At 43.0% G+C, this 27,391-nt stretch overlaps 1 protein-coding gene across 1 annotated transcript in view; it reads right to left on the bottom strand.

Moving 5' to 3' along the window:
- HEPHL1 (hephaestin like 1) overlaps positions 1–21,039 on the bottom strand; it is an 86,534-nt gene extending 65,495 nt beyond the window's left edge. The window contains exons 1-2 of the mRNA XM_508699.7: positions 20,846–21,039; positions 2,774–3,018 (exon numbers count right to left, since the gene is read on the bottom strand). Coding sequence (XP_508699.4) covers positions 2,774–3,018; positions 20,846–21,015 — 415 coding nt within the window. The 5' untranslated portion in view covers positions 21,016–21,039. The remainder of the gene's footprint in view (positions 1–2,773; positions 3,019–20,845) is intronic.
- Positions 21,040–27,391: the final 6,352 nt, after the last annotated feature.

The following is a 27,391-nucleotide window of genomic DNA, read 5'->3' as shown; positions in this document are numbered from 1 at the left end:
TAAAAGTGGGTTCAAAATTTTGTCCACAGGCTGGGCACAGTGGCTCATTACTGTTATCCCTGCACTTTGAGAGGCCAAGGAAGGAGGACTGCTTGAGGCCAGGAATTTGAGGCCAGCCAGGACAACACAGCAAGATCCTATCTCTATGAAAAAATTTTAAAAATTAGCCAGGTGTAGTGGCAGATGCCTGTGGTCCCAGCTACTTGGGAGGGTGAGGCAGGAGGATCACTTGAGCACAGGAGTTCAAGGCTGCAATGAACCATGACTGTACTACTGCACTCCAGCCTGAGTGACAGAGCGAGACCCCATCTCAAAAAAAAATTATGCACATACATATTTTTCTGGTGCAAGGGCTCATGGCTCTCACAGATGCTCAGAAAGATCTGTGGTGCACCAATGTTTATAGCAGTATTATTCACAATAGCCAAGATGTGGAAACAACCAAAGCATTCATCAACAGATGAACGGATAAACAAAGTGTGGTATATATATGCAATTGAATGGTATTCAGCCTTAAAAGGAATTACATTATGATGCATACTACAATATGCATAAGCATTGAAAATATTATGCTAAGTGAAATAAGCCAGACACAAAAGGCACATTCATAGACATAGAAAATAGAATAGAAGTTACCAGTGGGGCAGCAAAAGGGAGGAATGGAGAGGTATTGATTAATGGCTATATAGTTTCGGTTTGGGATGATGAAAAGGTTGTGGAAATAGATAATGGTGATGATTGTACAACCTTGTGGATGTAATTAATGCCACCGAATTGAACACTTGAAAATGGTTAAAATGGTAAATTTTATGTTCATATGTTTTACCACAATTTTTTTGAAAAAAGAATTTGTAGCCCTATAAAGCTTTAGAATCACTGGCCTAAATGATTTTTCAGGACACCATTAACTCTATTAAGGTATGCTTTCCAGAAACATATGGAGGAATGAAGACAAAAATTACACTTAAGAATGCCCCTATTTTCTCCATATTTGAAAAGGCAGGCACAACTATCTTGGTATATCTTTACTTGCTACGTGCAGCATAAATAAGACACATGGAGTCAACCTGAACTCCCATCAGTGATAAACTGGGTAAAGAAAATGACATGCATATACACCTTGGAATACTATGCAGCCGTAAGAAGAATGAGATGATGTCCTTTGCAGGGACATGGATAAAGCTGGAGGCCATTATCCTTAGCAAACTAACATAGGAAGAGAAAACCAAATATCGCATATTCTCACTTATAAGTGGGAGCTAAATTATGAGAACACATGGAAACATAGAGGGGAACAACACACACTGGGGCCTAGCAGAGGGTGGAGGGTTGGAGGAGGGAGAGGATCAGGAAAAATAACTAATGGGGACTAGGCTTAATTCCTGGGTGATGAAATAATCTTTACAACAAATCCCCATGACACAAGTTTACCTATGTAACGAACCTGCACTTATATCCCTGAACTTAAAATAAAAGTTAAAAAAACTATATTAAAGAAAATGCATTCATAGTTACACCTTAAAGTTTACCTGGCACAATTTTTGTGCTCATCCTCAACAACTAAGAACTACCAAATCTTGGCTGCACTCCAGGTGGAGGAAAAGAGCCCAGAACAAAGGGCAATCCCAGTTGTGTGTTCACCATCAGAGTTCTCTCCTCTGGCTGCTTATAGAGACATGGCTGGAGCAGCTGCCTCACAAGTTAGGCTGCCTTGGGATATTTGTTAATGCCCAGAAACTCCTCCTTGATGATAATGTGAGTTGCATCAGAGTTAATGGCACTGTGCTGGCACATTTCCTAGAAGCAGTCACCTAGCAGGTACAGCACCTTTCAACCTGTTCCACCAGGTCATGAGCAAGAATGAAATACAGGATTCAAAAAAAATATTTTTGATGTTGGAGAAATACTTCTGTCTCAAAAGTCTAAGAAAGTTGTTTAATATTTTTCAATTAGGGAGGAATCCAGAAACTGCCCTAATGAAACTCCTAACATACACACAAGAAGGAAGACAGGGCTGCTTCACAAAGGCAGCACCAAAAACAGCCGCCTGAAGCAAGGAGTGGGGATCAGCTTCTGTTGATAAAAATGTACCCACAGCCAAGGCTGCTACTGGAGATAGGAGCATGTTGCCCTTTATCTAGTGTGCAAATCAGGCACAACTAAGTGACAAGGAAGAAAGCTAGTGTGCTCCTGGGGCGTGGTGGAGCAGGTACTGAGGAGTTCTGTGTCAACATAAAGAAGAGCAAGAAAGAGGAGAGGTAGGAAATAAGGGAAAGAAAAAGCATGAAGGGGAGCCAGCCATGGTGGCTCATGCCTGTAATCCCAGCACTTTGAGAGGCTGAGGCGGGCGGATCATTTGAGGTCAGGAGGTTGAGACCAGCTTGGCCAACGTGGTGAAACCATATTTTCTCTACTAAAAATACAAAAAATTAGCTGGGCGTGATGGTGCACATCTGTAATCCCAGCACTAGAGAGGCTGAGGCAGGAGAATATCCTGAACCAGGGAGACGGAGGTTGCAGTGAGCTGATATCATGCCACTGCATTCCAGCCTGGGCAACAGAGTGAGACTACCTCTCAAAAAAAAAAAAAAAAAAAAAAGCAAGAAAGGGAAGAGAGAGACAGAATAGATAGATGGAGATGGATGGAGAAGCAGACAGAGAGAAGATAAATATATCCATGTAATCAATGTGCTCCTAAAATCTCTTTAACTCTGACAGTTACCTTACTTATGAAATAGAGACAAGACCCCAGTAATAAAGGATTGATATTTACCTTCTGAATCTTTGTTGTAGAAAACGCCATGTGGATGCAGAGAGTAAGGTCGAGAAGCAAAGTTCTTTAAATGAATGACAATCACATCACCCACTTCGGCCCTCAAGATGGGGCCCAGGAATCCAAGCCAGGGAGGTTTGGGGATCTCTATGGAGTAGGTTCCATCCGTGAAGCGTCTGTAAACAGCCTTTTTGTAAATACTGCCTATCCTGTTGGGCCCTCTTTCGAGAAATAAGGTTGCAAGTCTAAAAGTAAGAAGAAAAACATTTTTAATTGAAATGAAAAGAGAAGCCCTAATAGCTTACCACTAGGAGTTTATAAAGTATTGCATGTATGACCTCTCATTTGGTGTTCACTATAAGCTGCAACCTCTGTAGGGCTTGGAAGATTATCCTCAATTTACTAATGTGGAAATGAGATTCAGCAATGAAGTGGCAAGCCAAAGGGCACAAGCAGTATTCACAATCAAACTAAAACAAATCCAAAGAACTCTAAAGCCACACTACAAATTTGCCCCTTTCCACTCAACATGTTCCCCTTTGCTTTTTCATTTAACTAACACTCATTGCACATTTACAGCATTCTCAGTCTGTGACTAGATGGTGTACAAAAGTTTGTAATCAAATAATGGGCTTAGATAATTAAGTGTCAAGTGAATGATTGATACAACAGATACAGGCTCAACATTTCTAGGAACGTAATAGTTCAGGGAGGCCAGGCATAGTGGTCCACACCTGTAATCCCAGCAGTGGGAGGCCAAGGCAGGCAGATCTCTTGAGCCTAGGAGTTTGAGACCAGCCTGGGCAACATAGTGAGACCCTGTTTCTGCAAACAAACAAACAAAAAAGCTGAGCATGGTGGTGGGCCGCCTGTAGTCCTAGCTACCTGATATGCTGAGGCAGGAGGATCACTCAAGCCTGGGAAATCAAGGCTGCAGTGAGCCATGATCGTGCCAGCCTGGGTGACAGATCAAGATTCCGTCTTAAAAAAAATAGCCAGGCATAGTGGTTCATGCCTGTAATCCCACTTTGGGAGGCTAAGGTGGGAGGATCACTTGAGCCTGGGAAGTTAAGGCTCTGGTGAGCCAAGATCGCACCACTGCACTCTAGCCTGGATGACAGAGCAAGATCCTGTCTCAAAAAAAAAAAAAAAAAAAAAAGGTTTGGAGAATGAAAAGATTGCTGTGGGTACAAGAGGTCAGACAATTGCAAGAATTAAGGAGAAGTAGGATTGGATAACAAAAGGGAAAAGTGAGGACACTAAGTGGGACAACAGATGTACAGTGAGGAGGAAGCAGTGCAGACGGAATGGGAAGAGCAGGTTATAGGCTGGTGCACAGGTCTAGGAAGTGAGGAGTGAGAGATAAGGATGCAGGTAAGTTCCGGAGATAGACTGACAAGTTTAATTCCGGGTTGGAGAATTTAAAATTTATCTTGGAAGCACTGAGACTCACTGAGGTTTTTCACAAAATGGGTGACATAATAATCATGTGTTCAAGGACCCTTCTATGGCAGTGGTGTGCAAGTTTTAAAGGAGTTGAGGAAAAGGCAGAGCAAAGTTGAGGGGCAGAGAGACTGTTATGAGACCAGAAGTGGGTGGTGCAATAGAAGAAATGGGGTGGACATGAGAAAAACAGAATTCTAAGACTTGAGATGACCAGATGCCTTCCTGGGGACCTAGACGTAGGGCAGACTCAGTCCCTGGTGTCTGGAAGCCTGAAACAATAGCACCACTTGGGAGGTGCCTGACAATCTTCTCCTGGAGAGGTGAAGCCCCCTTCCCTATTCTCAGTCTATTTGCTTGGCTTGGAGCTCCCATCCTAGCTCCAGCTCCATAAATACTGGCTTCTGCTTGAGCAAAAGCTCCACCACTCCTGGGTGCAGCCATCCCAATGTTGCTGTGTCCCTTTTGGGGGCAAGAGGCCACATCTTACTCTGAGACACACTCCTGCGAGTGTCCGTGCATTTATTCCCTCTCAGTTATCCAACAAATATTAATTATACCAAGCCCTGCCCTCAGTACCAGGGATATGGAGGAAAAAAGACAAAGCCCCTGCCTTGAAGGAACCCCTATTCTGGAAGGGAGAGTTATGAGAACACACATTATGTTCTGGGGCATCTAATCTGGAGTCAAAGATAAGTCAGCGGAAGTTTCCTTAAGGAAGTAATGCTTCAGTATACTCTCGAACAATGAAGAGTTACTCAAGAAAAAAAAAATAGAAAAAGTTGATGTAGAAGACATTTTAAAGTTTTGGCAACTCGGCACACACACTCCACTCTTTGAGGAGTGAGGAGTGTGCCCAGAGTGGGAGAGCACACCTTTCCCTCTCTCATTCTCTGTGCTTCAGATGGGGTTCCATCCCCCAGCCCCACTAATGGAGCAAGTGCCTCAGCCTAGCCTATAAGCACGCCAAGTTTCTCTAATAAGCTGTTGTTAGGGCAGGACTTGTGATCCAGACCTGGCCACTTGATATCATTCATCCCCCAGCCAGCCTACCCTGGGCTACCATGATTAGTTCAGGGACAGCCACAGAGTGTCTGGTTGGTTAAATCTGAGAAAATCCAGGGACTTGTGAAGGATCTCTTTCTTGTGTACTTGGGACTGGTACATGAGTCTGGAGCTTCAGGTAACCACAGGAGGAAGTCTGTCTGAGAGTTGTTTGTTCCTCTAATCTCTTAAATTTGGCTATTGACTTTTTCCCCTCTAATCAACTCCTACTTGTTTTCATCATCGTATGACTATTTCTTTTCATTTTTTCTGTTTTTATTTTATTGTACTTTCTATTCTTTTACTCAGTTCCAATAATTCAATCATTCATATAATTTATTCAAAAAATGTGTTAAGCACGTGTCAGGTATCATGGAGCACTTCTCTCTTCTACTTTTCTGTGGCCCTAATAATTTTTTCTGTTTTTCTTTTCTTTCCCAATCGTTTCCAAAGGAAACCTATCCCAGCCTTTCCCAAAGGAATTAATGTCTAACAGAGTATTCAATCCACCCACTCTGGGCCAGAATGAGCAATTCATGCAGTTTTGTTCATTCCAGGTCCACAGTGAGTGTCAGGGTAATTCTAAGATGGGTAGACAGAAAACTCTAGAAGCTCTGTTCTATGGCATTGGAGCCTGAAAAGTTGTGAGATGACTCAAGTCTCACAAATTCCTCTAGAGTGTCCTGCACCAACTCTTCCCATCCCTCACCCCTCTCAGCATAGGGCACAACGATCCTCTTTGATTCTTCTCTCCCTTCTCCAAGTCAGAATCCTAGGCAGATACCTTGTCTAGTCCTAAGCCCCAGCCTCAGACATCAGCAGGTGGAGCTATAAACTCATAGACCCTTGGGGTTCAGCCTTTAACTGTACCTCATTTGAATTCCTATTCTGTCCAGAGACAGACCCAGGGACAGTGCTCCTTCTGAGGTGGACGTATTTCCTGGACCAGAATATATAAAGTTTCTACTCATGTATGACTGTGTCACCCTAATGAAATACGCCCTTAAGGGCTTCCATGAACTTCAGGCATTTCAGTGGTGGTATAAAAGGAAAGTAATAAATAAAATTAAATTTAAAAGAGACTTTCAGGCTGGGCGCGTTGGTTCACGCCTGCAATCCCAGCACTTTGGGAGGCCGAGGCGGGCGGATCACGAGGTCAGGAGATCGAGACCATCCTGGCTAACACGGTGAAACCCCGTCTCTACTAAAAATACAAAAAATTAGCCGGGCGTGGTAGCGGGCGCCTGTAGTCCCAGCTACTCAGGAGGCTGAGGCAGGAGAATGGCATGAACCCAGGAGGCGGAGCTTGCAGTGAGCCGAGATCGTGCCACTGCACTCCAGCCTGGGTGACAGAGCAAGACTCCGTCTCAAAAATAAAATAAAATAAAATAAAAGAGACTTTCATGACCACTCTGGAGGGGGACCAACAGGAAGCCTCTGCCTGCCTTTGTCATAGGCTCTGGCTGCCCCTATCACCCCGCATGACCCCTTTAAGAACTCTCCCAGGATATACCTAATGTAAATGATGAGTTAATGGGTGCAGCACACCAACATGGCACATGTATACATGTGTAACAAACCTGCACATTGTGCACATGTACCCTAGAACTTAAAGTATAATAAAAGATGTAAAAAAAAAGGAACTCTCCCAGAAGATCCCACAGGCATCGCCTCTGTTTCAGTCTTGGGTAAGCTTGAAAGCCATTCTGCTGACTTCCAACAAGTACAGATTAAGGATTTATAGCATGCAACGTACTGGGCTAGATGTTGTTTTGAGTACAATAATAAAAAAGGTACAATCTCTAAATAAGTACGTTTGTAGTCAAGAGGAAGGAACAAAGCCATTGTTACCTGCACAAAGGAAACTGCTAAGAATTGTAGGAAAAGAACATGTTATGGGAATTTAGGACAGAGGGAGAGACACCTCAATACCTTACTCAAGTAGAAGGAAGAGCTTGAGAAAGGTATCCAGGTGAGAGAATTAGAGGTCAGTTCAGGAAATCACAGGCAGCTTTATAGGACCAGAAAATTTGATAAGAGTGAAACTGTGGAGAAATTTGAGTGCTTGGCTAAGGCATTTAGATGTAATTGTATCTTCAACTAAGAGCCACTGAAGATTCTTAAACAGATGTATTTGACCAGATCTGTGTCTTGGGAAGACAATTTTGGAAGGATCCTATATCTGATTCCTCTTCATCATACCTGCCCACATGATTTTTCTCATCTGCTTCTGCTCACTGGATCAAGCCCCTTCCTTACCTTCCACCTCTGAATACTGAGTCATTACAACTGTATGCTCACCAGGGCTCTGTTTAACTTCATGCCTGATTTGGGGGATGTTATTCCTTGGTATCTGATTCAGCTGGCCCTCCTACTCCCAGTGGCCCAGGGTAGCATCTGCTTGCCTGTCTAGTCTGGGACTTTCTTTGTGAAGTTTTATTATCTTTCTTTACTTAAATGTCATCTTTTCTGCATTGCTCTCCCTTCTTTCTGACAAGGGGCAGACCTGCTGACAAATAGGGTTTACAGCCACATTCCTTTGTTGATGGAGTCACACCAGGTCTGATAGCCTTTGTATTAAATAATGAATCTTTGTTAGCTTCATTAAGGTTGGGAAAAACACTATAGATCAAAAAGATAAAGAGATATTTTCAGGGCTTCATCTTCATTTCCTCAAAGAGAAGATCACATTAGTATACAGTGACTCAGGCACTCCTACTTCAAAGCAGCTCCTACTTCAAAGCTCCTAAGCAGTCTTAATAATAAATGGTGGCTTTGCCCATCCTGCAGACTTTTCAGGATGATGGAGCTAGAGATCAACATATTGAGCAGCCTGGAATCCATCCCGCATGGAGCAGAAGATGGGAACCACCTTAGAAGGTAGAAGAATCACTTAGGCAGATGGAGGAAAGGACATCTGAGTCAAGCTGGGGAGAAGGATCCACAGGTTCAAATCAAAGCAGCAAAAGTCCTCTTTGAAGCAACAGCTTTTCTCTCCAACCTCATTTCCTCCCTCTTTGCCCCAACTCCCAGGTCCCCATGCTTCTGCCAGATCAGACACTCTCTTCTTGGTACACACCATGTCCTTTCAGCATTTTAAGACTTCAGCACATTCTTTTTCCTGGGCCTCAATGGTCTTCCTCATTCTCTACCTGCCAAGCACCCTTTGAGGTAGATTCACACTCTTGCTCTTTTCCTCCTCTCTACATACACAGTGCTCTGTTCATATGCTAATAATGGTACTCACCAAAGCGTGTTACAGTGAGATATGCACATCTCTGGTTTGTGAGCTCATTGAAGACAATACCCCTTTAAACATCCTTTTTATTCCTAAGCCCCAGCAACTCGCCTGGCAGAGTTGGTGTTTAATGGCTTTGGCACTTAAAAACAAACAAACAAGTGTGAGTTTGTCCCCATATTGGCAAGCTAAAGCTGGGATGGTGTTGCAAACTCTATTTGCTGAAAAGCATAGGTTGCCATATTTGAATACCCTCTAGGTCCGGGACAGCCAATAGATTTTATCTTGTGCACCAAATCTGATTGGTGGTAACTGCTTAGAAAAGAAGTCAAGGTTGAGTTCAATGAGAGAAGAACACCATGATCCACACTAGATGTCCGCTGTGGATATGAGGGTGGGGGCACTCCAAGCACATAGTTGCTCTTCTTACCCTACACAAATGGCCAGGCCACACAGTGCTCCAGAGTCTTCGGGTCCTCTCTACACCTGGATGACATCATATCTTACTACTGGGAGAAAACACACTGAGTTGTTTAGATGTGAGACCCAGCTGCTCTCAGAAATTCAACATATGACCTTGTTACCAGCAGCAAATTCATATGGGCCTGCAGCAACCTCAATCCCTGCCTCCTCAGAAGAAAGAATTCAATTCAACTAAGGGGCATAAGGCAAAAGGAGAGACTGAGGCAAGTTTTAGAGCAGGAATGAAAGTTTATTAAAAAGCTTTAGAGTAGGAACAAAAGGAAGGAAAGCACCCTTGGAAGAGGGCCAAGCGGGCGACTTGAAACACAAGTGCGCAGTTTGACCTTTTGACTTGGGGTTTTATACACTGGCATACTTCTGGGCTCTTGTGTCCCTTCTCCCCTGATTCTTCCCTTGGCATGGGTTGTCCATATGTGCAGTGGCCTGCTAGCACTTGGGAGATGAGCAGGTGCAGTGTGTTTACTGGAGGTGTATGCATGCTCACGTGAGGCATTCTTCCCTTACCAGTGGAATGTCCCTGGAAGGTCATATACCAGTTAAACTCTGCCGTTTTGCCCCTCAATGCACTTGCTTGAGCCCATTTGCCCAACTCCTGAGATCTTATCAGGAAGCTGCTGATTACCAGTTTCAGGTTTTTTCTATCTATAGGGAGACTGCCTTTCCCTGGCACTGACTGTGACCGATTATTACTTTAGAGAGACAGTTAACAACCGCCTGACCATCACCTGATGGTTACCTGACATTCCTGGTCAGGCGGACCCCTCTCCTGCCCTGCTCATGCCTGACTAGCTACCTATTATAACAACCTTATAGGCTTCAGTTTGCTGGGTATGCCTCCCAAAGACTGTTGGGACCTGCTAACAAATGGGGTTTACAGCCACCTTGACATTTTCTAATTTGTAAACTGAAGCTTACAGCATAGCAAAATTAAAAAGAAAATAATTTAAAGAGAGCACAGCAAGGTTTAAAAGTCAAGCTAAAAAGTGATTATCACTCCCGCTGTCTAGCCAGCTGAGGTATCCAGCCTGCCCCAGACCACGTAATAAAATCATAAGCCAGGTCAAACCCACCAGCAACAAAGCCTCTTTTAAATGAAGCAGGCCTTGGCCTTGGAGACTGGAGAATCCCCCAGGGTTTTCAGCTGAGCCAGATTAAGGGGTAGAGCAGCTGGGTCTCAGATCTAAAGGCCACTGGAACATCACTGGGGAGCTGGAAGCATTTCAGGGTGGATAAAATTCACTGGAAATGACATTGAAGTTGGAGAAAATTGCAACCTGTGGAACTTCTGTGGGGTAAGCACTGTATGTCATTGGAAAGGAGGCTTTGATTAGCTGTTTGAGATGGGGTTTGGGAGGTGAGTGAAGAGACCCCAAAGGTTATGCTGTAATACTAACAGGTGGCCACAAAAATCTATTCCAAGGAGAATTGGTCCAATGAACTGTAGAGTAGACTGCTTTTGGCTTGCAGCCAAAGGGAGGTAAGAATGGCCATCACCAGACCACTTTCTCCTCTCCTCAGTACTCAGCCTCTCCTATAGATGAAGGAGATCCGTGCTATTTATCTGCCCAGATCATCTGATTATTAACCTTCCCAGGGTTAACCTTATCCCACCCTTGATGTGGAGTCCGTGGTAGGGAGGAGGTCCTGGGACAAGAAGGAACCCATGGGTTTAGACCCCCGATGGAGAAGCCAGAGATGGGCCTGACTAGAGAAGAACCCCAGGAATCACAGGACAAGACCTCCCAGAGGCAGCAATGTTCTCTGTCCCCCAATTACTAGGTTCAGCTTCCAATCCAAACAATGTGATCAAGAGAGGAATCCTGTTTAAAAAATTAAAGAATGATTTTGATAGCAAAAGCCTGGAAAGACCAAAATGTTCTTCAACTGGCAGCTGGGTAAATAAATGATGGCATTCATGCCACATACCCATAAGAAAAGAATAAGGTGGTCTACAGGTGCTGATATGGCGTGATCACCAAGATACTAATAAAAAAAAAGCAAATTGCAGAGCCGTATGTAAAGTATTATCCCATTTGTGTGTGTGTGTGTGTGTGTGTGTGTGTGTAACAATGCATATTTACCTATATGCAAAGAATACATCTGGAAAGTGACCAGGGAAACAAAGTGTAGCCTCCAGACTATGAGACTGAAGCCACAGGTGGGAGGGAGGACGGAGGAGAAGTTTACTTTCACTCATCCTCTTTTATACTGTTGTAGGGGGAGGGGCGGTTACTCTGTACCTACAAATTCAATACTAAAAACAAGCTCACATTTTATTGAAAAAAAAGAAGACCCATGCTGTTTGGCCACCAAGGGGCCAAAATTCTCTTGCATGCCTTCTATTTCTAAAAACAAAGCTGCCACAACGAAGGGTGTTGTTGGATTGAGTTCTGCTCTGCAAGGGGATTGGCCTCTGGAGCAGAGAGCATGGCATCTGCTCACTATCCCTGCTCAACCTCTGGCTTGCCAACTCTCCTCTCAGGCATTGAGGCTGAAGTCTTGGGACCGTCTATGAACATTCTGGGTCTCTTGTATCCAAGCATCCACTAAGCCTGCATGTGTCTACCCAGGAGCAAGAGTTAGCCCTCTCCCACTCTATAAGGCAAAGACTTACATTTCCCTGTGCAAGAGAATGGGATATAAAAGTTGGGATGCCTGAGCCCTGGACCTTTACAATAGAGGCTGTTACATTTCTCAGACTTGCTTGCAACTTGGAATAGTCATGTGACATAATTCTAGCCAATCAGATGTAAGCAGAAGTCACTCAATGATACTTCTCTAGGTGTAGCTGGAAGACACCCTTTTTATCCTCTTCTCTTCCCTTTATTCATGCCTGAAATGTAGACATGATGACTGGAGCTCCAGCAGCCATCTTGAGATAATGAGGAAGAGGGTCACACCCTAGGGATGGTCAAGTGAGAGCCAAAAGGAACCTGGGACCCAGATGATTGCCAACCTCTGGCTGTCTTTTATGTAAGCAGTAATAATAAATCTTTAATCAATTTAAACCACTTCTGCTTTTCAGGATTCTGTTAAAGAGTAGCTGAATACAACTCCTGATTGAACAGGCTGTGCAAAAGGAGAAGGAAGAGGAAGAGGCAGAGGAAGAACTGAGTCATCCCCAAGCTTGCTAATAAACCTCAGAGTTGCCCAGTTTTATAGCTGACAATGGGTCACCCAGTAAGGTGGCACAGCAAGGATTAGATTCAGAATCCCTGGTATGCTCTCTGGGTTCAGCCTGATGGGTAAAAAGCTATAATACAAAACTATTATTCATAGGACCTTATCATTCCAACAGGCCCTATAGGGAAGGATGGACATTGGACTCTACTTCTCTACCCTGTTCTCCCACTGCACACATGAAGACACAAAAGTATACACACATGCAAATGCATGTGGAACACACATGCTCACATCTTCACATATGTACTCCTGCTTTTAATCTGCTAAGAGGTCCTGACCCCACCTCTGCCCAAGACCTTTCTCCATCACTTCCACAAGACCAGGACTTACCATGAGTTGTCTGGCAAAGGCACTAAATAAGAGGCAAAATAAGTATCAGGAGGGGCAGTGAAGTGTTTGCTGAGTCCCTGTAGGGACTGGAGCACTTATGGTATGCTTCATATTTTGGCACTGAGTTATACATTGACTGTTTTTCATATTCCTGGACACATATCAGTCTTATCACCTATACAGCCAATAGTCACCCCAAGGGGGGATTGGGTTTTCTAAAGCAGTGGTTCCCAAATGTCCACCCATGTACCACTTGCATCAGAATCATTTGGAACATTTGCCAAATTTTTATTCTGAGGCCCCACTTCAGGGCAATGGAATCAGACTTTCTACTGGCAAGACCATGGCATCTGTATTTTTTCCTAAGATCACCAAATGATTCCTGTAGTAGAGCTTTTTAGGGCTTGCGTATTCTAATTTTTCTTTCCTCCTAACTAAAGAAGACCATAGTGATTCTGCTTTTGCAAGTTAGATGGGCCATAGTGTTCTGGCAAATTGGCTGTGAGTGGAAATGCCATGTGTCACTTCTGGGTGGGGGCATTTAATTATTATTGCAAGACCCTCTCTTCCTCTGCTGCAGGAGGAGCCTCCTGCTCAGACAGTGAAGAGAACCCATAGCTTCCTCCTTGTCCCAGGACTTCTTCCCCTGCACTGACTCCACATCAAGAGTAGGACAGGGTTGACCCATGAAGGTGCCCTAGGAAGATACTTCACACAAAACAAAAACTATAGTAACTATTTGATAAAAATTTGTTGAGGCTGGGTGTGGTGGCTCATGCCTAATCCCAGCACTTTGGGAGGCCAAGGTGGGAGGATCACTTGAGGCTAGGAGTTTAAGACTAGCCTGGGCAATACAGTGAGATCCTATACTTTTTTAACTAATAGGAAAAAAAGCTTGAAAGTAAAAAAAGAAGTGGGAAGGGATAGAAATAAGAGAAAGAGAAAGTAGTTTGTTTTAGTGTCTACACAGCAAAGCACCCATTGAGAACATATTATGCATTTGTAATAGTAGAACAGAAACTCCAGCTCCTTTGAGTTCTATAAAATGCAAATTTGCCCAAGAAACAAAGTAAGGAAGTAACTTCAAGGGAGCCATCCCCATGAAGCAACCTCCAATTTAAATGGAGTATATTTGTTAGAATGTCGCATTGGTGAGCCATCTGTTGTTTATCGCGTAGCCATGGCGAGGGGCTGAGCAATCACTATTCCTCAAGAACATTTTCAATCTGCATTCTAACATCTTGACTCAAGCTAAGGAGGTGTCTACTTCCTGCTGCAAAAGAATCCAGTGGGGCCAGGAAGGTTAACATTAACAACTGCCTTAAAGACAAGATGGGGACTTGGAACATTACATTGCCAGTGCCTGGGGCCAATCCTGTGGATGGAGATATCTTCCAAAAGCAGAGGAGATTAATCATTATCAGAACAAACCTGCCCTTGGGAATCCCCTACACAGTACAGAGTTGGACTTCCAGGTTAGATTCTCAGGAGTTTGTAGCTTGCAGAGATATAAACCACCCAGCAATCCCATGACCTCTGCATCTTTTAGAGGGATGTTTTCTGATAGCTTCCTTGGAGCAATTGCTGATCATCTACTATGTCTGGGACATAAAACTAGAAACTGGGGCCAAGATGTATTAATCTCAGTCCCTGCATGCAAGAGTTTTACCATCTAGTTGGGAAGCAAAACATGCATTTGACAATAAACACAGTTTTACAATGTTAACTGCCAACTCTACTGTCCAGAGCCCACATGTCTGTGTAGAGGGCAGGGAAATATAGGATGAAGATAAACTGCAAAATAATGTTAGCAGAGAGTGTGGTCAGAGCCAACATGTGAGATCATAAGAGTCACAATAAGGACAAGAAATATTGTTTGAGCTTGAGAAGGAATGTTCTTCACCAAGGAGAAAAAAGGATGAGATTGAGACAAGTGTCACTTGGCAAAAGGAAGGGTGGAGACGGAGATTGCACATTCAGTTTGGTGAAGCTGCACCGTCCCTATTAGATTAATAATTTTTAATACCATCTGGATGTGCTTCTATATACATTCTTTCACTCTGGGTCCCTGGCACCACCTATGTCTTGGGTCCTTCCTTTTCACTCCTCATTTCCACAGAAGCCCTTCATATACAAGGTGTGTTCAAAACAAATGGCATGATGAGGGGGAATGAAAATGAGCTTGAATCCCAACTCTCTCACTTGCTGGTTGTGAAATGGGGAAGAGACTTAACCTCTCTGAACCAGTTTCCTCTGCTGTAAACCAGTGACCATGGTAGAGCTATCATAAGGATTCAATGAGAAGAGGTGTAGAGCCACACACACAGCAACTGGGAGAGTGGTGCTGAATCAATGACAGTTATGATTATTTCTGGTAAAGCGTAAAACTTTGTTAGAAAAGAGGAAAATGTGACCAGCCAAGGTCTTTCCCCCAGGGCTCCTGCTCTCCAAAGAACCCCGTGAGACAGCAGACCTACCACGAGAGCTGATCAAGTGCTCTCAAGTGGCAGGCACTGTGTCTGAGTATGTGCAGATCCTAAGTCCCAAAGATAACTCCGCAGTCCTCCTCCACAGAAACTTATTGGAAAAATGGGTCTTTGCAGATGTGATTAAGTTAAGGATCTTGAGATGGGGAGATCATCCTGGATTAGCTGGGTGAGCCCTAAACACCATCAAAAGCATCCTTATAAGTAAGAGGCAAAGATAGGCTAGACACACACAGAGAAGACGACGATAGGAAAATGGAGGCAGAGATCAGAGTGATGCAGCCACAGCCAAGGAATGCTGGCAGATACCAGAACCTGGAAGAGTCAAGGAATGGCCCCTCCCTTAGAACCTCCAGAGGCATTGTGGCCCTGACAACACATGCAGTTCAGACATCTGGCCTCCAAAACTGGGGGAGAATAAATTGCTGTTGTTTGAAGCCACCTAGTTTGTAATTTGTTACAGCAGCCAGAGAAAACTGATACACCCTCAAAGCAAGTACTATCACTATCCCTATTTTACTGATGAGAAAACTGAGGCAAAGAGAGATTGAATTACTTGCCCATAAAGTGGGGCAAGAATTCTAAATGTGACAGTTGATGCCAGAGCCCCATACTTTACCAGCAAACTGGACTGCCTTGGCATCTCCCTAAGACCAAGGCTGGGCTACACTTGGCTGGAGAAATCCTCCCGATGCCACCTGATCTCCCTCCCAGAGACAGAAGATTGGTCACCCCACTTCATGGTGTGCTAACCTTTTAAAGCAATGCCTGGAGCATAGTAAATACTCAGTGACACTTAGCTAACTTATTATACTGTCAATGAGTTATCTTTCAGATCCTGCTAACCAGGCCTTGGGGGCCCATCATATGGAGGTGGGAAAAGCAAGATGGGGACTAAGAGAATGCCTGTGAATCATGGAAAACAGGAGAGAACTGAGGTAGGGGAGGGTAGCAGGGACTGCCAGCTGCCTTGCAATATTCATGCTCCCCTTCTTTCTTAGTGTCAGAGGCAAATTCTATCTTTATTCAGGCAGAAAAGTACACAGCTGAAATGTTATATTTTTTCAAGTCCTCTTTGTGGCTATGAGTATCCAATGAGATTTAAGTAAAATTGGTTGGGTAGGGTTTCAATGAGAACCCTTTAAAAGGCTGATGCAGCAAAAATTGTTCTGCTTCTACCTTGTGCCTTTCTCTCTTTCTTCCTGGAATGTAGACACGATGGCTGGAGATCCAACAGCAATCTTGTGACCATGAATGTGCTTGAGGAGGGAAACCACAAAGGGTTTAAAGCACATAGGCTAAGGATGGTGGATCAGAAATACAGAAAGCCCCTGATATCTTGTTATACCATCTATCCCACCAACCTTGGACTGCCCACTTCTGGATTCTTCTACAAATGAATACAAAATCCTAATTTGTTAAAGACATTATACTCCAGTCTCTAGTGGCAGCCAGAAACAATCACTTACTGATATAGGGTAGAACAGCAGTTCCCAGAGATTCATATGGCATCAGTCCAAACAAAATATTTTTGGTGCTGATAAGACAGAAGTTGAGATTTGAAAGTTACCATTTGTTTAGACCATGCACTTACCAGATGATATTCTTTTCTTTATTTCAAAGCTCACAAAAACCTCTGTCTCCTCCCTGCTTCCCCTCAGTTGGTCCTTCTTTCAGATAGATGTGTGAGTTCTCTCTCACACCCATCCTAGGGCCTGCTTCTTAGAATACTCAAAGCCCCTTGCCATACACTGGGCTGATGCAGTGATGTGGCTGGGTCAACTAACAGACTCTACAAAAATGGGGTTTGAGCAGTGGCTAGCCTCACTTATGTTCAAGGGCAGTTCCACCCATGAGTTAGCATCCATGAAAACCCTGCATTTCACTGGGAAGAAAAAGGCTGAATGTGTGTTGATGGCCTAATGAGGTCTATGGTGAGAACTGTGGCTTTAAATAAGATGACCCCACCCTACTTCCATTAAGGATCAGGCTTTACCACCAAACGCACACCTTAATTAAGGACTTTATGAGCCTGAGCAGGGCTGGTATAAATAGATCAAAATACTGACACCATCCCCAGGCAACTCAAAGGAGCCCAGGGTCCCCATTTACTCCAAGGAGGAGGAGAAGTATATTTATCTGGAGAAAGTATTTCTAAATAGAATCTAACTCCTAAATCCTATACTTTCTAGGAAACATTAGTGATTATAGACTCAATTATATTTTTGAACCCTATAATCAAGCATAGGTACCAAGCAGAAAAGTTAAATTGCACCATCTGAGGGCTATAGAGTCTCAGCAAAATGATTTCAATTCATTTTCGATCTCGTCCTTGTGCATAAGGATGTGCCTAACTTTGGTTTCCAAATGTTTTCACATTACTGAAACTTTGGCACCCACCATCTTGTTCCCCAGATTTTTGCCCATTCCCCTTATTCAAAGATAAAACAACCAGAACAACTCAGTTGATAAGGTGATTAGCTTTTACTTCAATGATTTTGAATGCCTGCCCTGTACTGGATGCTCCATAGGATATTGTCAATGACAAAGTTCCGTGCAGGGAAGGGGGATTATTGAATATATGCCAAAACTTCTTATCTATCATCAGGGTGTTTTACTGCAGTTGCAGACATGACTAATGTACATCAAGCAATTAGAGGGCAATGCAGAGGGAAGAAAATGCAGTGTCCAAGCTCATGATAAAGACCCCAAGCTCCATGAGTGGTTAGGAAGGAAACAGATCAGTACAAGCCAGGGTCATGGGGGAAAGCTTCACGTTTGAAGTGAGGAATTGGAGATAATTCTTAAAGGACAGGGGAAAAAAATGGAGAAAGAAAAATAAAGACTACTTCAAAAGTTGTCACATATGCCCACGATCAGTCCCAGGTCTTCTCCAACTCTAATTTCTAGGACTGAACATTTGCAAATCATCTCTCTCCTTTCTTTCACCATTGCAAAAATCTTTCTAGAACTGGCAAGTCAGGAAAGATATTTTTCATTCAGTTTCAAAATTATTTCTAATGCTTTGGCATTACACTTCTCAAGTGACTCTAGGGATTACATTTCAACTCCCTTCTTACACAAATTAAGGAAAGTGATATTCAGAGAGATTATATGACATGTTCAAGATTACACAGCAAGTTGGGCAGAGCAAGCATTAGAAGTTAGGTCTCTGGATTTCTATTTCAGGTTCTTTCCATTCACGGTGGAATTCTGAGCACCTGGCTCTCCTGGTCCTTTAAATATCAGACATTTGCCCAAGTGTGAATATCCAAAACAACAGACTGTCCTCAGAAAGGCAGCCTATTCACCCTCCAGGAGGCTGAGTGAGGGGCATGATTACATAATCCACGATGGCTCCTTCCTGCTCCTGGGGAAATGGCACAACACAGAGTACACACACTGAACTCCACTTATGTCCCAGTCACAGCATCTTCACATACACCCAGGATGGGTATCTTGTGGTCCACAAGCAATGTCAGCCACCTACGACAGCCCTACCTTTTTAGGAACTTGTCTGAGCCACCTACCACAACTACTAGCACTGATGGGATCACTGATAAAAACCAGTATTCTGATGGGATCACTGATAAAAGCCAACGTCCACTGCATACTCACCTGGATTTCCCTTCCAAGAGGTAGCAGTCTGTCTGACACAAACTCTGTCCCTTCGCATACCAGAAAGAAATGTTTGGGGACCTTGGCGTTCTAGGTATGACACCTTAGCATGCCAGCTGCTTCTAAGAACAAATGCACTATCATATGAGACCATGCATTTTGAAACCATCTCACTCAAATCTGATGCCAAACCAACTGTTTTCACCATGCCTATTTTCTTTTTCACCATAGCAATTTTTATATGTTTTATTGTACTTTCATCAAAGCACCATCTTCTGGTTGAAATGATCAACAGAGACCCCAACTTCTTCCAGCACCCCACTTTGTGAAAACAGCATTGTAGTACTTGAGTATTTATGATTCTTTGAGGTTTTGAATTAACCCAGATAACTTGTTTGGTCACTGACCACCAGTGATCCCTTTCAATATGCTTCTAGGAAGAGTGACAAAAGAGACTAAACATGCCTTTGGCAAAAATTAGGACTTTCTAGAAAGTTCTTATTACCATGATCCTTGGCTTCCCTCAAAGTTGTTTTAATTCACTGGAGAAGGATCACCTTTACCAAGAAACAGATTGTGTGGTGAAAAGAAATATGGGCTGTGGAACCAAAGCAATGAGTTTGGTGCTACCACTTACTTATAAACTCCGGCAAGTATTTAACCTCAGAGCCTTGGTTCCTGGTTCATAAAATGAGAATAATAATATCTGCAAGCAGTAATGAATTGAAAAATCCCTCATAGAATTTTTGGGTCAGAATAAATGCCCATACACAGCTATAGTGACGTGGGCATTTTAGGAAGAAGAATTTCTGTGGGTGTTAATCTTATGGAAAGGCAATCCAGTATCACATTTAGCTTAAATGCTATATTCATTACACTCAGTGTACACACTTTCAACATTCTTATCCCCAGTAGCTGCTCACATTGACTGTTTCCTACTGAGCCCTCTCTGAGAATAGCAGAGCTCTATTTGTAGAGAAGGCTCCTGGCATTTTGGGTACCCTTTCAATCCCATAGCTATTCATCACAGTAAAGACACTACCACCAATGGTCAGCAGATGTGGGATTGAAAGCAATCAAGAGTTTCCTTTGGAAATAGCCCTGCAGACATTACATTTCCAGGTACAAAGCTTAAGGAAAAGTCTGCCTTGGCAGCTTGTCTGGCACAGGCTTCATCTTGGTAAACAAAACATGACTATACCACCTTTGTTTTGTTAGAAAACTTGGAAGCTGTATTTCCAAGCCAACTGGATCTTTGGTCTTTCCTCAAAGACAAGGGGCCCTGGCTCTTAAAGACTTGCTGGTAGGCCCTGTGCTGTTCCTGAATTTTATCAACTAAACTTATCTTTAGGAAATGGAACATGGATGCAGAATGCAACTGGTTCTGCCTGTCAGAAAAGAAGCAAGCATTCAAATATCCAACAGAGGTTGCCAAAACATCTGAAAAGATGTTCTAATAACCACAAAGTTGAAAATAGCATGACATCTTCTGGAGTCAGGAGGTGACTTCAGAGGGAGATCCATGAAACAAATTAGATGGTTAAGATACTAGGCCCTGGAGGGGGCAGGGAGAAAGGGTTATTTTCTGCCCCAAATTAAAAATCAGGAACACAGAACACCGTGGCACCATCTCACCTAGCTATGCTATAGGTTCTGGGATAAGATATTGCCCTCAGCAAGAATGACTTGGAGCTGGAATAAACTTTTTACCAGTGAAAGCGCTAATTCTAAGTAGACTCAAGGAAACCCTGAAAATAGCAGGCAAATCTCCTGTGACTTCTCCCTCTTTTAAACGTTGAAAAACATGACTTAGCATACTTATCTCCCATTATGATGTTTCATTCCAGAAATACAAACTTAGAAAACACTGTGTTTTAACAATAAGGAATTCTTGAAATTTCTCAAATCTTCATCCCAAGTGTTGTCATTTAAAAACAAACAAACAAACAGAATCCCCCAGAAGTTACTAGTAGTGCCTGGTGGAAATTGTCAAACACCTGGTTGTGTATATGTCCCTTCACAGGCAAGGCTATTAATAGGTGGCTCAACAAATACATGGAGCTATGAATATCTCTTCCAGATTACACACCCATCCATACTAGGGCTCTTCAAGCAAAAAACAAAACACCTTCTCTTGGTCTAGATCAACTCACCCCCATTGTAAGTACCCAAGAAATACAACCTTCCCCACACAAAGTCAAAAAGAGGCCAAACCTGGGAGTCAATGAGGACCCTAAGTTCACTCACTTGTCTTCTGTGAAACTTTTCCCAGTAATAACATTCTTCCCTTGGGGTACATAGTTCCAGTATTCTTCCACAATCCCAATGTAGTACGTTCTGGTAACTGTGCCAACCAGCCCAGACAGACCCAGGAATGTGAGGAGAAAGATGCAGCCAGCTGGCTGCTTCCGAGGCATTTGTGGATGTAACTCAAGCAGGCAGGCAGCCTGCACAGGGGACAAATCTGTTGGTCCCTCCCCGTCACTCAGCTCCTCCTCCTCAGGTAGCTTGGGTTTGGGGAAGAGGCAAAGGCTGAGGCCTTGCGTAAGCAAAGCAAGCTCGATGGGGGCGTTGCTTTTACAACAAAACTTTTGCCAGCCATCCGAGAAATGTGTGACTGGCTCATTTATGTATTGCCCAAGCCAACAGGCCTGTTTCTATACGTTTCGGTACCATGCTCTGACATCAGTCATTTGTCAGCCAGGATGACAGTGTGACTACTTGGGCCGATGGCTTTCCCCCACCCCTTCTTCTTCTTTTCTTCTCCACACCTCTTACATTAAAATCTGAAAAGTGAGCTGGCCTGAGTGGAGCATCAGGAAACACTCCAGGCACTAAAGAAGGCCTCATCTCTGTCGGAAGGGCAGAGGAAGTGACATAATCACCATCCAGCTTGTTTTATGAGGCTATGTGAAACCACAAACTAACATCATAAAGTTCATCACAACAACATAAAACCCCACTAATCCTCCACTGGCTCGTGTACCATCTCCCCCATATTCTCTCAAATCCTTCCAGCAAAAATGAGAAGGTTGACTGCTCAGTTCAGCCAAAATGTTCGCGGCCACCACCTCCACACAGGGAGCCGCCTTTCTTAGGATGAATGAAAATGATGATGGGGGAGTACCCTTCAGACACATGGAGACAAAATTCAGTAACAGGTCTTTGGGTGGAAAAGGCTGGGCCATTCTTCTGTGTCTTCTAATCTGTGTCCCAGAATCTCGGTATTGAAAGAGACCTTGATCAACCTTGGAAGAGAGTTACTCTTATCCCCATGCAGAGTTACTCTTGAGGGAGCAGCCATGGAATGAAGGAAACAGCCTCCTGGCCTTTGAAGTTGGTCAGACCTGGGTTTGAATGTGAGTTCCTTCCACTTTCCAATTTAGTGGCATGGAGGAATCACTTAACATCATTGAGCTGGAGACTATAGAAGAAGGATTGAGGGATTCTTAAGGAATTTTTTAAAAGATGATGTCTGCAAAGTGCCTACCCCAGCCCCTAGCATAGGGTAGGTACTAAGTAAGTGTTAAAGTCCTTCCTGCCCATTCATGCCCTCTAAGAGAGACTGTATCAACCTGTGTATCCACAGACTTGTGTTTCTCCGCAGTCTTCAACTTTCTTTCCACTATTCTTTGCCAAAGTCCTATCTGCCATGCCTTCCACCAGTCTCAAGTAAGAGAATTCTTTTTCTTTAAATGGTAGCTACCCTATAAATGTCCCATAGCACAGTTTGTATTAGCATTCATCTTAATTAATAAAAGGCCAGGCACGGTGGCTCAGGTCTGTAATCCCAGCACTTTGGGAGGCCAAGGCAGTCAGATCACCTGTGGTCACGAGTTTGAGACCAGCCTGGCCAACATGGTGAAACCCTGTCTGTACTAAAAATACAAAAATTAGCCGGGCGTAGTGGCAGGCACCTGTAATCCCAGTTACTTGGGAAGCTTAGGCAGAAGAATCACTTGAACCTGGGAGGTGGAGGTTGCAGTGAGCCAAGATTGTGCCACTGCACTCCAGCCTGGGCAACAAGAGCAAGATTCCTTCTCAAAATAAATAAATAAATAAATAAATAAATAAATAAATAAATAAATAATAAAATACATACTGAGTATCCTGTTTCATAGCCAGGCTGTTTACAACTTTGATTTACTGATTTGTTTGTTGTATCAAGGACACTGGTAGAATAATTGCCATAGCACATTTCCATTTAGCTTAAATCTCCTCTTCAACATGAGTTTGGGAGCTTCGTATGAGTCTGGCACTTCAATGGACACTATAGAGGAGGACTTATGTGGTAGGCCTGAGGTTGGCCTCAGAAGAAGTAGGGAGTTCAAAGTATGGGGAATCTGGCCAGGCGCAGTGGCTAATGCCTATAATCCCAGCACTTTGGGAGGCCGAGGTGGGTGGATCACCTGAGGTCAGGAGTTCGAGACCAGCCTGCCGAATATGGTGAAACCCTGTCTCTACTAAAAATACAAAAATTACCCGGGCATGTTGTTGCATGCCTGTAGTCCCAGCTACTAGGGAGGCTGGGGCAGGAGAATCTCTTGAACCCTGGAGGCAAAGGTTGCAGTGAGCCAAGATCTCACAACTGCACTCTAGCCTGGATGATAGAGCGAGACTCTGTCTCACAAAAAAAAAAAAAAAAGGTTGTGGAATTTGGAAATGTCCCAAACCAAATATCTTGTTGCTTACATCCCAGAGAAGCTGGCTATTTTGGGCATATCAAAGACGTTATTAGGACATATTCCCCCCTTTTTGGACAGGAGAAAAAAAAAGGTATAAGTGATACAGCTCAAAAAGACAAAAGAGTTAACTTTCTTACCCAAGATACTGAACGCATATAATTAAAACCCAGGAGAAGGCATTACCTAACTTCTGATTCAAAAACTAGATCTGCAGAATAGATCAGGTCAAGAAATCTGAGTCACTATAGCAGATGAAGTCAACGCATTTAATCTATTTGTAGCAGAGAACTTGCTTACAGAGGGCCAAAAGTGGGAAAGAATTTATTAAAAACAATGAAATAGGGTTCTGGAAAGCTCTCTTAAATTCTTCCTTATCCTAGGACAATAAAGGTGTTACTCAAAGAGCATTGGAATGCCATAGGAGCTAAAGAAAATAAACTGGTATGAGAAAATGCAGTGTTCCTGTGACACTCATTTCGGAAAAGCGACAGTTCCATGCCCAATGTGTTTGACAGTGTCTAAATTTTATTAGGAAACCTGTGAATTATAATATCAACATTCATTTTTAAAAACCCACAGTTACATACAAGATATGTTTGACAATGTTTAAAATTTGATTAAGTACCCTGTGTAAGTAATAATGTTAGCAAATACTTCCAACTCCATTGAACACTAGTCAGACATTTTTTTAAAGTCAAGAAACCCATTTATCAAGCATTTATTATGTGAGATGGCCAGTTCTAAATATTCACTCCATTCCTCAAAACATTCACCAGGTTTCAGATAAGGTAAATTTGACATCATGCATCAATAGCAGAGAAAGACAATCTTGGGTTAAATCATATTTTATTGAAATTATGGTACAGGCATACCTTGAAGATATTGCAGGTGTGGTTCCAGACCACCATGATAAAGTGAATATCAAAATAAAGCGAATCACATGGATTTTTTGGTTTTCCAGTGCGCATAAAACTTATGCTTAGGCCGTGTACAGTGGCTCACACCTGTAATCCCAGCACTTTGGGAGGCCAAGGTGAGAGGATCACTTGAGGCCAGAAGTTTGAGACCAGCCTGGGCAACATGGCAAAACTTGTCACCATAAAAAATACAAAAAAATTAGCCAAGCATGGTGGGGTGCACCTATAGTCCCAGCTACTCAGGAGGCTGAGGTGGGGGGATCATTTGAGCCCAAGAGGTCGAGGCTGTAGTATGTTAAGATCATGCCACTGCACTCCAGCCTGATTGACAGAAGGAGACCCTATCTAAAAATGTTTACACAATATTACAGTCTAGTAAGTGTGTGTGCAATTGCATTATGTCTAAAAAATGTACACACCTTAATTTAAAAATACCTTATTGTTTAAAAATGCTAACAATCATCTGAGTCTTCAGTGAGTCAATCTTTTTGCTGTGGAGGGTCTTGCCTCAGTGTGGATGGCTGCTGACTAATCAGGATGGTGGTCACTGAAGGTTGAGGTGGCTGTGGCAATTTCTTAAAATAAGAACAATAGTTTGACACATCATTTGGTTTCCTTTCATGAAAGATTACTCTATAACCCATGATGCTATTTAATAGTATTTTACCAATAAAAGAACTTCTTTCAAAATTGGAATAAATTTTCCCAACCCTGCTCCTGCTTTATCAACTAAGTTTATGTAATATGCTGAATCCTTTGTTGTCATTTCTACAATATTCACAGCATCTTCACCAGTAAATTCCATTTCAAGAAACCACTTGCTTTGTTCATCCATAAGACGCAACACCTTATTCATGTAAATTTTATTATGAGATTGCAACAATTCAGTCACATCTTCAGGCTCCACTTCTAATTGTAGTTCACTTGCTGCTTCCACCACATCTGCAGTTACTTCCTCCATTGAAGTCTTGAACCTCTCAAAGTCATCCATGAGGGTTTGAATCAACTTCTTCCAAGCTCCTGTTAATGTTGATATTTTGACCTTCTCTCATGAATCACAAATATTCTTAACAGCATTTAGAATGGTGAATTATTTCCAGAAGGTTTTCAATTTACTTTGCCCAGATTCATCAGAGGAATCACTATCTATGGCACCTATAGCCTCAAGAAAGGTATTTCTTAAGTAATAAGATTGAAATTCAGTTACTCCTTGATCTATGACATACGGAATGGATGTTGTGTTAGCAGACCTGAAAACAACATTCATTTCATTATACATTTCCATCAGAGCTCTTGGGTCACTAGGTGCGTTGTTAATGAGCAGTAATATTTTGAAAGACTTTTTTTTTTCTTAGCAGTAAGTCTCAGCCCTGGACTTAAAATATTCAGTAAACCATGCCGCAAACAGATGTACTGTTGTCCAGACATTATTATTCCATCTAGGGAGTATAGACAGAGTAGATTGTGCATAATTCTTAAGGGTCCTGGGATATTTGGAATGGTAAATGAGCACTGGCTTCAACTTAAAGTCACCAGCTGCATTAGCATCTGCTAGGATAGTTAGCCTATCCTTGGGCCAGGCACAATGGCTCATGCCTGTAATCCCAGCACCTTGGGAGGCTGAGGTGGGAGGATCACTTGAGTGCAGGAGTTTGAGACCAGCCTGGGCAAGACGGCAAGACCCCATCTTGTAAAAACAAACAAAAACAAGAGTGAGCCTATCTTTTGAAGCTTTAAAGCCAGGCATCGACTTGTCCTCTTCTACTATAAGGATGTTTGGTCTACATTGAAAATTTATTGGCCTAGTGTGGTGGCTCATGCCTATAATCTCAGCACTTTCGGAAGCCAAGGTAGGCAGATCACTTGAAGTCAGGAGTTTGAGACCAGCCTGGCCAACATAGTGAAACCCATCTCTACCAAAAAATACAAAAATTCGCCAAGCGTGGTGGCACACGCCTATAATCTCAGCTACTCCAGAGGCTGAGCTGGGAGAATCACTTGAACCCAGGAGGCTGAGATTGCAGTAAGCTGAGATCCTGTCACTGCACCCAGCCTAGGAGGCAGAGTGAGACCCTGTCTCAAAGAAAGAAAAAAAAAAAGAAAAGAAAGAAAAAAAATGTATTGTTTAGTGTAGTCACCTTCATCAGTTATCTTAGCTAGACCTTTCAGAAAACTTACTGCCACTTCTCCATCAGCACTCACTGCCTCATCTTCACTTCTGTGTTATGGAGATGGCTTCTTTCCTTAACCCTCATGAATCAACCTCTGCTAGCTTCAGACTTTTCTTCTACTACTTCTTCATCTCTCTCAGTCTTCAAAGAATTGAAAAGAGTTAGGGCCTCACTTGAATTGGGCTTTGGCTTAAAGGAATGTTGTGGCTGATTTGGTCTTCTACCCAGATCGCTAAAACTTTCTCCATATCATCAATAAGGCTATTTCACTTTCTTAGCATCCGTGTGTTCACTGAAGTAGCACTTTTAATTTCCTTCAAGAACATTTCTTGCATTTGCAACTTTGCTAACTGTTGGGCACAAGAGGCCTAGCTTTCAGCCTGTCTCAACTTTCACCATGACTTTCTCACTATGCTTAATCATTTCTAGCTTTTGATTTAAAATAAGAGATGTGTGACTCTTTCTCTTGAACAGGTAGAGGCCTTTGTAGAGTTATTAAATTGGCCTAATTTCGACATTGTTGTGTCTCAGGGAATAGAGACACCCGAGGAGAGAGAGTGATGGGAGAATGGCAGTCAGTGGAGTGCCGAGACCAGCTCGGTCGTGGAGATGCTAACTCAGTGGTGCTAGAGGAATTAAAGGCACACACACAGAAATATAGAGTGTGGAGTGGGAAATCAGGGGTCTCATAACTTTCAGAGCTGAGAGCCTTGAACAGAGATTTACCCACATATTTATTGATAGCAAGCCAGTGATAAGCATTGTTTCTTTAGATTATAGGTTAACTAAAAGTATTCCTTATGGGAAATAGAGGGATGGGCCAAAGTAAAGGGATGGGTCTGGCTAGTTATCTGCAGCAGGAGCATGTCCTTAAGGCACAGATCACTCATGCTATTATTTGTGGTTTAAGAACGCCTTTAAGCAGCTTTCTGCCCTGGGTGGGCCAGGTGTTCCTTGCCCTCATTCTGGTAAACCCACAACCTTCCAGCATGGGCATCATGGCCATCACGAACATGTCAC

The sequence above is a fragment of the Pan troglodytes genome, chromosome 9 (genome assembly GCF_028858775.2).
Source record: "Pan troglodytes isolate AG18354 chromosome 9, NHGRI_mPanTro3-v2.0_pri, whole genome shotgun sequence".
Classification (NCBI taxonomy): Eukaryota; Metazoa; Chordata; class Mammalia; order Primates; family Hominidae; genus Pan; species Pan troglodytes.
This window is presented reverse-complemented; position numbering and strand designations above follow the sequence as displayed.